Source organism: Falco cherrug, chromosome 4 (assembly GCF_023634085.1).
Source record: "Falco cherrug isolate bFalChe1 chromosome 4, bFalChe1.pri, whole genome shotgun sequence".
Lineage (NCBI taxonomy): Eukaryota > Metazoa > Chordata > Aves > Falconiformes > Falconidae > Falco > Falco cherrug.
In genome coordinates, this window is record NC_073700.1 from 99,924,884 (window position 1) to 99,937,006 (window position 12,123).

At 40.4% G+C, this 12,123-nt stretch overlaps 1 protein-coding gene across 1 annotated transcript in view; it reads right to left on the reverse strand.

The window, feature by feature from the left end:
- The window catches only part of NEK11 (NIMA related kinase 11), an 84,240-nt gene that overhangs the window by 34,360 nt on the left and 37,757 nt on the right, over positions 1-12,123 (reverse strand). Inside the window, 6 exon segments of the mRNA XM_055707633.1 lie at positions 7,782-7,843; positions 8,146-8,231; positions 8,744-8,822; positions 8,906-8,940; positions 8,942-8,995; positions 8,997-9,057. Of these exon segments, the coding sequence (XP_055563608.1) occupies positions 7,782-7,843; positions 8,146-8,231; positions 8,744-8,822; positions 8,906-8,940; positions 8,942-8,995; positions 8,997-9,057 (377 nt within the window).

The following is a 12,123-nucleotide window of genomic DNA, read 5'->3' on the forward strand; positions in this document are numbered from 1 at the left end:
CAAACGCCCGCCTATCGGTGCAGCCGGCGATAACGAGCTCGCCGATTGCCGCCGGCCGGACCGGCTCGCCGTTCTAGCCCCTCGGCACCCGCCCGCCCCGCGGCGCGGTCGCAGGGGGGTCGTTAAGGCTCGCCATTCCGCCCGCTCGGCACCCGCCCACCGGGTGGACGGGCGGCCGGGGGGTCGTTCGGCTCGCCCTTCTGCCCCTCTGCAGCCGCCCGCCGGGCGGCGCGGTCGTTCCGCTCGCCGTTCCGCAGGCTCGGCGCCCGTCTGCTCCGCGGCGCGGTTGCCGGGCGGGTCGTTCGACTCGCCCTTCTGATCCCTCGGCACCCGCCCGTCGGGCGGCACCGTTAGCGGGGAGGGGGTGGTCTCATTCGGCTCTCCCTTCTGCACCGTCGTGGTGGTGGTGTTTCATTCGCTTCGCCATTCTGCCCGCTCGGCACCTGCCCGCCCCTCGTCGCGGTCGCCGGGGGGTCGTACCAGCTCGCCCTTCTGCCCCCTCGGCACCCACCCACCGGGTGGACGGGCGGCCCGGGGGGTCCTTCGGTTCGCCCTTCTGCCCTCCCTTCTGCCCCCGGCACCCGCCCGCCGGGAGGCGCGGTCGTTTCGCTCGTCCTTCCGCCCGTTCGGCACCCGGCCGTCCTGCGGCGCGGTTGCGGGGCGGGTCGTTCGGCTCGTCCTTCAGACCCTCGGCAGCCGCCCGGCCGGCCGGCGCCGTTAGGGGGGGGTGTCATTCGGCTCGCCATTGTGCCCGCTCGGCCCCGCCCGCCCCTCGACGCTGTCGCCGGGGGGTCGTTCGGTTCGCCGTTTTGCTACTCGACACCGGCCCGCCAGTGATTCTGGCACTTACCCCACAGCGTTGTCTGAGCGCCAACTTTAGTGTGCGAAAGAAAATGCGTATGCATTTACATTGAAATAACAGCAGTGTGCACTTGTGTTAGTGTTAGTTAGTGTTAGTGTTAGTTAGTGCACACAGCTGTTAGAATAAAAAAGATGCACACGCATTTACTTCTGCACACAAAGCATGTGTGAATAAGGTTGGCTCTCACGTAACTCCGTGGGGTGAGTGCCAGAATCACTGGCGGGCCGGTGTCGAGTAGGCAGAACGGCGAACCGAACGACCCCCCGGCGACAGCGCCGAGGGGCGGGCGGGGCCGAGCGGGCACAATGGCGAGCCGAATGATCCCCCGGGGATGCAACGGGGCATTGATATTAACTGTAGTTCCTTTTTTTTAATGCTGATTTAATTTGGCATTGATAAATAGAGTGTACCTGAAAAAACTCACCTTGGCCAATGACTACAGTTCTGGCAAAGTCTTCTTAAAACTTACTTGGGAAGTCTCTTCGCTGCTTCCAAACCATTATGCTAAAATCTACAAACCCACTGTGTGAATTTAGGAAGGAATTAATAAGTGCACCAAGATTGTGTATGTACAAAAAAATACTATATACTAGATTCTGTAGCAGATACTTTGTGTTTTATCTTCCTTGGAAAGACAGTCGTTTTTATTCTAAGCTGTCCACCTTACAGAACAATACAGCTTTACACCGCACTTTAGATTCAGGGTTAAACTGATGTAAATAAAGACTGCACCAGGCTTTTACTTGCACACAAATGTCTGTGAACAAGGATGGCTCTCTATAGTGATTTTCATTTCTCTAACTACACTGCCTTGTTTAATCAGTTCATTTTAAAAACATAGGGTATTACACTTACTGAAAGTTTGGAAAAACCTAGTCAGTGTAGTTAGATAAATGAAAAGCATTCAAGTTAATGTTTAATAAGTACATTTTAAGAACATAGGGTATTACACTTACTGAAAGTTGGGAAAAAGTTAAACCTCGGTGAAAGCAGAGTATAAGGTGTTTTATTTTCTATTCCTCTCCCTAACGCTTTAAGGGCCTGGTCTTTCAATCCTCTGAGCTGGCTGAGGGCTCTTTCCTGTTTGTGTAGCAAAGTTTTTTTAAGGAGGACTGCAGCTTATGAGCCAAAGAACTTGCCTCCCCACCTGTTTGGGATTGGAGTATATCCCTAGTTGTTCCCACCAGCCTTTCCCATGCCTGAGAGGATATTTTAGTCTGTCCTGAAGTAATAGTATAGGCTGCTGCCGAGCCTCCTTGGCATTCATAAACACTCTCCTGCCTTTCCTTACCTTCCTCAACAGTCTTTAGTTGTTGTAACTAGGGAGCTTCTTGGTCTGGTTTTTGTAGTCTATGAACATGTAAGACAACTTTATAAAACCATTTCTTATAGCCTTGCTTCTAGTTCTTGTTCTTTTGTATTAGCCCATTGATCAAGAACCAAATTCTATTGAAAAATCAAGAGCTGGAACTGAGTCTATTTACAAGTAAATTACAAGATAATTTTTGTAAATTATCAGTAGCGAGAGATTTAGTGTTTTTCCAGACACAAGGGGAAATCTAGTAACTAAAGGTAGAAGACAAGGCAAAATCTCATTATTTCTCTGATGCTTTCACTGACTGTTTCCAAACTGACAGTGCTACAACCGAACAGGCCTATCCTCTGTTGCAGATAGCTTAAAAGTAAGGGGACAGCTTATGCTGGGAGTCATTCCAAGACTTCATTCTTACTAAAAAGCCAGTTGAAACGTTAATATTCTTAATTAATCAAGTGAAAAGAACCACAGCCATGCCAACTTAGTGTTTAAAGGACTGCAGTTCTAAACATCTTGAAATTGAATGTATTTTGAGCAGATTTAGATTTAAGAGTGACTTAATACAAGAAAATTGTGCAATCAACAGAGTTTGTCGAACCATATATATACTTACCCTCACCATAGAGCCACAGGTTCAGCTAGGCCGTCCCAGGCTTTGATGCACTTCCCAATTATTAGTTTCAGAACAGGCCTGTGCCTCTAGTGCTAAAGAAAGCATGCAGGGAAACAAACGTGTTGTACACCGAATGTGCGTAAATGAGGCCTACCACAACCAGCCCATACTTACATGTAGGACATCGGCATTCAGCTGCTGAAAATTACGGGACCTGATTTCTTGCATTCCTTTGATGTTTTCTTGGTATTTTTCTTCTGCCAGCTTTCTGGAAACACAGAATACTTGTGTTTAGGATGTGGTATCAGGGAGTGCACAAAAGGATCTTCTACAAAATGTGGAAAATCAAATTCCATAATTAGACTCCCATGGTACCAAATGCTCATCATGCCTTCTACTCAGTGCGAGGTTAGTTTTGGTGAACTCACAGAGATTCCAGGCCTTATTTCCAAACACTATTACATTTTTCTTTCACAACTTCATAGTATAATTGAGAAATAGTAAATTATTAGTCCCAGTCTTATTTGTTTCTTCCAAAAGATCTGAAATACTTTGGACTTTATTCCACCACGTAAGTGCAGGGACTTTTCTGCTGAAGGCAGATGTGCCACATTTTGTGGGCTGTGAACGCCTCACCCTAGGGTTTTATTTCACTCTATAAAAATCATAAATCATAAAGCCTTTATAACATTTTGTTTCATTTTGATGCATGTTTTGATTAAGGTGCATTTTAATTAAGAGATTTGCCAATAGAAATTTATAGCTCAGATTATAGTCTTATCAAGTGGTCAAAGAGGGTAATGGATATGTTATCAAGGCTTTATGATTTATGATTTTTATTGAGTGAAACATAATAGAAGGGGAGATTTGGAGGAAGAATTAAGTACTGTTTCTGAGTGGAACAGCTGTAGGGCTATGTGTCTGTTATGCATGGATTCTTTTTCTAAATTAATAAGATTCTGCTGTTTTCACACCACACTTGAAGTTTTCCCCATAACCCTGTTGTGGCCAAAGCAAATTAGCAAGCAATTCAGTAAGGGCTAGCACAGAAAAACATTGCAAGGTGACATAAAGTCTGAATTGATGGCCTCAGAAACACTGCAGCTACATATATATACTTGTGAATCAATAGTAATTGCAGTTGAGCAAAAACACTCTGTAAAAATCACATCCTAGTGTTACTTGTGCCAGCTTGCAATGCCCATATCCAAATGCTACGAACAAAAAGCTAAAGGCCTTGATTTCCTTTTGGAAAACATGTTTGATGAGCATTTATGTCTGCCTGATACTTACTTTTGTAAGCATTTGATACTGGAGATGGTACGTAAATTTATTGTCATTTTAAAAAACAAAAAAATCTCCCCGAATTGAAACCACTGTATAAAAGGTATTAAATTTACATCTCCTCTCCATGGTGTTTTCAGTAATATGGCAGGCCAATTTTTGTACTTATATGGAGATTAGGAAATAATATTAATAGGGTAGTTCTAGGTTGCTTTTTATTTTTTCTTTGCTTTGTTGCATTTTAGTGTTTTCTTTCATGGGCTTTTTTTTCCCAGCAACAAAATTAAATATGTTTATTTTGTAATAAAAAGGCAACAATATTAATCTTCAAACCTTGTTGTCGGTCATGCATCTTTAAAATATATTAATCCCTGAGTTGTTTATAGCCAGATGACTTTGGCTGAAAGTGATTGTAACTAAACCCAGTGCCTTCTCAGACTGGAGTTCTACTTTCAGCAACGCAGATCTGGAGACGGATGGGAAGGGAACATAGTAATGGAAACTGGAAGAGCTGCTTGAGTGTAGCATCTGGCTTAAGTAGTCCCATACACAAAACCACAGTTACCAACTCTCCCGCCACCAGGGTGAGGCGTTCACAGCCCACAAAATGTGGCACATCTGCCTTCAGCGGAAAGGTCCCTGCACTACGTGGTGGAATAAAGTCCAAAGTATTTCAGATCTTTTGGAAGAAACAAATAAGACTGGGACTAATAATTTACTATTTCTCAATTATATTATGAAGTTGTGAAAGAAAAATGTAATAGTGTTTGGAAATAAGGCCTGGAATCTCTGTGAGTTCACCAAAACTAACCTCGCACTGAGTAGAAGGCATGATGAGCATTTGGTACCATGGGAGTCTAATTATGGAATTTGATTTTCCACATTTTGTAGAAGATCCTTTTGTGCACTCCCTGATACCACATCCTAAACACAAGTATTCTGTGTTTCCAGAAAGCTGGCAGAAGAAAAATACCAAGAAAACATCAAAGGAATGCAAGAAATCAGGTCCCGTAATTTTCAGCAGCTGAATGCCGATGTCCTACATGTAAGTATGGGCTGGTTGTGGTAGGCCTCATTTACGCACATTCGGTGTACAACACGTTTGTTTCCCTGCATGCTTTCTTTAGCACTAGAGGCACAGGCCTGTTCTGAAACTAATAATTGGGAAGTGCATCAAAGCCTGGGACGGCCTAGCTGAACCTGTGGCTCTATGGTGAGGGTAAGTATATATATGGTTCAACAAACTCTGTTGATTGCACAATTTTCTTGTATTAAGTCACTCTTAAATCTAAATCTGCTCAAAATACATTCAATTTCAAGATGTTTAGAACTGCAGTCCTTTAAACACTAAGTTGGCATGGCTGTGGTTCTTTTCACTTGATTAATTAAGAATATTAACGTTTCAACTGGCTTTTTAGTAAGAATGAAGTCTTGGAATGACTCCCAGCATAAGCTGTCCCCTTACTTTTAAGCTATCTGCAACAGAGGATAGGCCTGTTCGGTTGTAGCACTGTCAGTTTGGAAACAGTCAGTGAAAGCATCAGAGAAATAATGAGATTTTGCCTTGTCTTCTACCTTTAGTTACTAGATTTCCCCTTGTGTCTGGAAAAACACTAAATCTCTCACTACTGATAATTTACCAAAAAAAAGGATTTATTTTTTTTTTAGTATTTGCCTAATACAAGTCCCAGCATCTGTTGTATTGTGCTCCTGCTGAAAGCTCTAACTGTACCTGTGTCTCCATGCTGCTTTAATTCAACTAAGGAATCTGACGGGCAGGCTTCAAAACCCCCAATTCAGTCTTAGCCAGTCGCTACAGGAGATTATGTGTCCATAAGACATGATGAACCAAGTGGAAATGAGACAAGTCAACCCTGCATGTCTGAACTTACAGGCCATGGTAAGAATTCAAAATTTGATGTTGAAATGAAACCTACTATCAAGAAAGCAAGATTTGTCCCTTGTAGTTAACTGCAGTACGGAAACTGCAGTATAAAATGTGGTCAGGTTTGTAAAGCTGTCGAAAAAAATCTCAGAGAGAAGGAAGATAATCTAGGTGGATGTATGTACAGAAAGATTACATGTCAGGAGGTCTGTGTTTCCAAAGTTTGAGTGACCTGTGAGCAGCAACGGAGGTGAACACGCCTTCTTCCCATGAGATGCTGAGTTAGAAGGAAGTAGCTTTAATTTTACACATATGAAAAACATTTCCTGAATTATCTCTCTAGTGCAGGAGTGAGTAATACCTTGATGCCATGGTCTTTATAACAATGAGAGAAGCAGACAGAAACTCTTTTAAACTGTGCTTAACCTTTTATACTGTCCTCAAATACTAAACACTAAAGAATATGAAGTGCTATATACAACATAGATGAAAAAGTAGTCAAGCTTTTCAAAAAGAGTCAGAGTGTGGACATTTGGACATTGACTAATGATTTGGCATGTATAGATGAACTGTTCTCTGCCACTCACTGATGGTGGCCCTGCTCTGAGTTGTGATCAAAGCAAACCTAGTCGTACCCACGTCTGTGTAAATTTTTCCTTTAATTTCTCTTGAATTTCTGGTCCTCATCAATAAAGACAATTCACTGGTAAAATGGTCTCCATAGACCATCTCTAAAAGTCTGAGATCAATATTAGTCTTGTCTTTCGTCCATTATCAAACTCTGAGATTAATATCCTTTTTCTGATAATGGACTGTCTTTCTGACCAGACTAATATTGATCTCAGACTTTTATCTCATATCCTACAGTAACTACGTATTTTACTATACGTACCAAGTATTAATTTCAAATTACTATGTTTTGTAACCATACAACTTGTAACACTCCTGGACTATCATTTTGAAATCAGGATTTTAATAAATGAGTTGTTTTCATTATGCTTTTTAAATGTTGACTATCGAGGGAAATAGTGTAAAGCTATGAATATTAGTGTGAAATACGGAAGATTAGGACAAAGACAAGAAGAATGCAATTATTCATAGGAATGGAACTCCTCAAGTATGAATAATGTAGACATATTTCTTGTCCCTGGTAAAAAACTCTGATTTAAATTATAAGAATCTCCTGAGGAAAAAAAAGCCATTTTTCATCCAAGTTGCAACTGAACTTGTACAGCTTTATGCTTACTTTTAAATATTTGAAGTTATGACTTGCATGGGATTGGAATATAGTAAGCTATTAAAAGGCCTTTACTAGCAGAAACTAGACTCAACTATACATGGCAAATATAATTCCTCATGAGAAAAAAATTCATAAAGTAGCAATGATTGAGGAAGACACCATAACAAGCAACTTAGACTAGAGTATTGCTTTATTACAGATGTGGGAAATTCACTTTCTCCTCCACTTTTCTGCTCTCAAAATAAAAAAATACATTTTGCAGGTATTTTTATTTCATTTTACCTACCTCTTTAGATCTGGGATTGCAAAAATTATTTGGCATTTTACTTACCACCACAGACATTTACTTACCAGCACAGACAGCTGACATTCTCATAAACACAGTGAAAGTAATAATAAGATTACGGGTTCATGCATATTCCAAAGGCAGTACTGACGTAAGAGCCAAGAAACATCGCTAGCCTTAATTTCTCACTATACTCACAACACAAATATAATAGTACCCTATGGACATATTAGCTGAATATTAGTTTAAGTGTATATGTTTTTAGTTTGGTCTCATTTAGGAAGCATGGCTTTCACCTTCAATAGGGACACAAACAGCAGCACTATAAATGATCATGACATAAGATGATGATCTAAACCTTTAAAACGTAAAGACAAAGGTCATAATTTACATACCAATTGGTACTAAATTAACATATGCATATATCACCACATGCACATGCAGTTTACAGTTATATAATAAAAATATTTCATCTGTAAATCCTTTTTATGCCCCCTAAATCTTAACCGTGTGTCTCACTAATGTGGTTGCTCTTCTGTATTTCAGTGGAATGGGTCTCTCTAACTATAAAGCACTATGAGATTAACAACATCATATTATTTGGCAACAGTGTAAATTCATATACTGTTGCCCATAATCATAACACTTAAAACTACTTACACAGCATCAAAAACGGGAGCACCTTCTTTCTGCCAGTTTTCTGTCTTGTCTTTCACAGTCATGTTTGTGGACTTGTACTGCATGTTCTGCAAGGAAATAAAATAGAAGTGGTATCAACACTTGAGGCTAAAGTGATCTCGACTCTTCAGCTATGACGCGATAGAGTCCTAATGTAAAACTTGACTTAAGCAGTTTCTTTCCTCACCTTCTTAGAAAGCCAGATATTACATACACCAAAGCAGGGACTGAAAAAGCAAGATGCACTGTTTTTCTTTAGAAACACTACTAAGCAGGACAGTTTAGAGATAATATGTACCCAGGCCTGAATGATCTGCACTTGTTACACATAAATGTCCATTAATTAATTACTGCTCAAAAAGGGGATATACATTCAGCATAAAAGCAACAAGGGCTTCATTTCTCACTGCCTCGGTACTTCAGTCATATTTGGAATTTAGCTCTGAAAGTCCCCTGGATTAATGCTCCCATGAACTGCTATTAATTATTTTTCCTCAACACATTGTCTTTGCCTCCATTCTGCTTTTGCAAAGTACATACTCAAATAGTAAGTGTACAGCTATCTCTTTTTCTCATATACCTTTAGTTGCTCATCGATACAAGGGACTTTTATGATCTCTGCTGCTGCTGGTCTCAATGAAGCATTCTTATTTAACATGCTGAAACATTAAAACCCAAAAGTCACAATTAAGCTATTTCCCAAATTAACTTAAAAATCCTGCTAAATAAGAAAATAACATACCTGCGCAGCACAGCATTCAGTTGGCTTGGATATCTTAACAGGAAGAGAGGGTGTATCACCTTCTACAATTTTTAACACAACAGACAAAAAAACTGTGTCCAGTAAATGCATGGTTCATACAGCACATCTCATACAAAATGCATCCCAGGGACCTTGAAGAATAAAATAATAGGGACATATAAATAATATTTTTGTAAGTGACATTGCCGTAAGTAACATCACAATTTTATGCCCTTCTCTCCTGGGAACAGGGTAGTTCATTATCATGCTATCCTTTCCATCTGAAATACTTTTTTACTCAGATCACAAATTTGTAATGATGAGAAATCATCAATTTCTGTAAGTGCTGACACAAACTTAAATTCTGCATGTGTGTGTATATATATATATAAAAAAATAAAGCAAAACCCTATTACATGAACTGCTTTAAGTGGTTACTCATTAAGAATGACTTAACTGAGAAAATAGTTTTGTGGTGTTTTGACATAGCTTTAAATTGTTTTGCAAATCAGTATCTGACAACAAACTGAGGCTAAAATTTGAGTTCAAATTAAATAATGCCAGTTTCAAATAACAGAAGTGTCTTCTGCTGTGATTTCACTAATTTGGCCACATACTCAAAACAGATTTTGAAATCAGTTTGTACTACTCAAATATCAACTTTGAGATGAGAGCATCATATCGCAACATATAAAAACAAATTTTATTTGGAGAAGAAGAAATCTGAACATGTAGTCCTGGAGACCTAGCTAAGAACTGGTGTCAGCTTTAAATCATTAAAAACCAGGATGAATGATTACAATTTTAATTGGGCCTCTGGTTTACCATCACCTTATTTACCAGGCTTTATTCACTGGTCCTAATGGAGATCATAAAAGATCATCAAGTTGAACATTTTAAATTAAACATTCTCACAATAATTTATGTAATGACTATTCACAACAATTTGCACTTCAGCTAGGTTCTATCTGACAAACATTTTTAAAAAAAATATGGGCGTTGAGCTTTCCAGGCTTTGAAGGATGCTCAGCATTACCTTCAGTTTGCAGTTAGAAGAACTGAGGCACTGATGAGTGACAAGGTCACACTCAAGGTCACAGAAAATGCCTGTAAGAGCCAGCTACAGGATGAGACTCGTCTAAGTAACCAAATTAAATATCAGAGCCACTTTACTCTTAATGTCGTATTTGATTGTGATCTATATTTATGATGTACGTTCAAACTCTGAAGCAAGATAATTACAACATGAGAAAATACTTAAAAACAACAGCCAAAAAAACCCTGCACACATGGCATCTGAAAACATCAAACAAAAATGGAAACCAGCCAGAAGGAAGAAAAAAGGAAGGAAAATCCCAACCTGACAGAGTGCACTGTAACTGCTTTTTGCAGAATCAGTTGGTTTTGGAGGCTGCTTGATTCTGGCAGCTAGAAATTGCTTAATGAGCCATTAAGGAGGACAGGATTTGCCACATCAGGGAAGCCCATTTATTCATCTAGTTTGACTACACCTGAGGCTTTGGAGAAAGATGAAAAGAATACCCAGGGCATTCTGCTGAGCCAGGGCCATGAACAGGCTCCCCGGGGAAAATCCCATCTGTCCCATGAAAAAAAATAAAAGAAAAATGAGGGGAAAAGAATAAAGTTTTTACTGCAGGATACAATTCTTTGAAATTAAATAAATACCTCCTAAGATGAGAAATGCTGCCCTGGGTCCCAGAGCAAAGCTGTTTCTTCCCAGGATAGCTGCTGAGCTGCAGTTGTCTGAGGAAGTTACCACCAAGCTTTTGCCTCAAAACTGCATTTCTCAGTTGTGTTCCTACCATTCCACTCTAAGTATCTTGTAAGGGACGAGAGAAAATTGCTTCCTGATTCGCATAAGCCAGATGTCGTCAAACCACGGCCCACAGGCTGGATACGGCCCCCCAGGGTCCGCAATCCGGCCCCCGGTATTTAAAGACCCCCCCCCGCTGGGGGCTGGGGGGGGAAACCAAGCAGCCGCAGATGACTGCCTGCCACTTCATCCACGCGCCAGCACCCTGGTTAAAAAGTTTGAGGACCCCTGCCATAAGCAATCTGCACATGACCCAAACATACAATTTAATTACTTTTCTAATCTTATCTTGTATAACTACCAGTGTTATAAAATACTAAAATGCTCATTAAACTATCCGTCCAGCACATTTGGTTTGATGGCTCCCTATATTCTGCTAAATTTTATGTAGAAGTAGAAGAGTGAAGACCTGAAAAAGTAGTGTCTGAGAGTCATGATGGTAGTATGTGTGCACATAGAATCATAGATTACCTGAAGTTGGGAGGGATCCATAAGCATCATCAAGTCCAACTCCCTGCTCCTCACACGACTGCCTAAAACTAAATCATATGACTAAGAGCATCATGTTTAAAATATATATATATTTATAAATATATACAAATATTATATGTGCATACACACACACACATATATATAAGGTCCTAAACAGCACTTCATTTCAGCAAAATTGATGTATGATCACTTCACGTTGGAGCTACTTATGCTCAATCACATCATAAAATGGAGCATCTGGACAGGCAGGCTTCTCTACAATATCAACTGACAGACCTCTAACTTCTCCTTCTCAAGAGAAGTTTTAGTTTCTAATTTTCTAAATTCTAAAACTTCTAATTGTTCATATAAGTGTTGCCATCCATTTAATATCTTCAGATCTTTTGTAGATCCTTCCAAATGATATAGTTCTTCAAAGGCTGTAAGTTCCAAGCTTTTAAATTAAGCTCCACAAGCCAGATAATGTAAATGCACATACCTTTGTGGCTTGTATCTCTCAGCCTGATCATACCAGGAGGTCTTAAGAATTTGCTGACTCCAAAGTGTATGAGGAATATGTTTCTGAATTTAATTTCCTCACATACTCATCAGCAGTGATACTAGCTCCAGATGGTGTACGAGGCCTTATTGCTGAGGAGGGATGCTCCCAAACCTCTGTAAATACTTTCATTCCCTTAAATTAGAAAATGAGAAACCCACGCTGCTGTCTTTCTGATCCCCATCACCTCAGCATCAACTTTACACCTACCTGAACACTGTCAGTGCTGTGGCTGGGAAATAGAGGGTGGACGCAAGGTCTATTACCATGTACAAAAGGAAGCTGCTATGAAGCATGATAAATGTGACGCTCTTAGTCATATGATGTAGTTTTAGGCAGTCGTGTGAGGAGCTG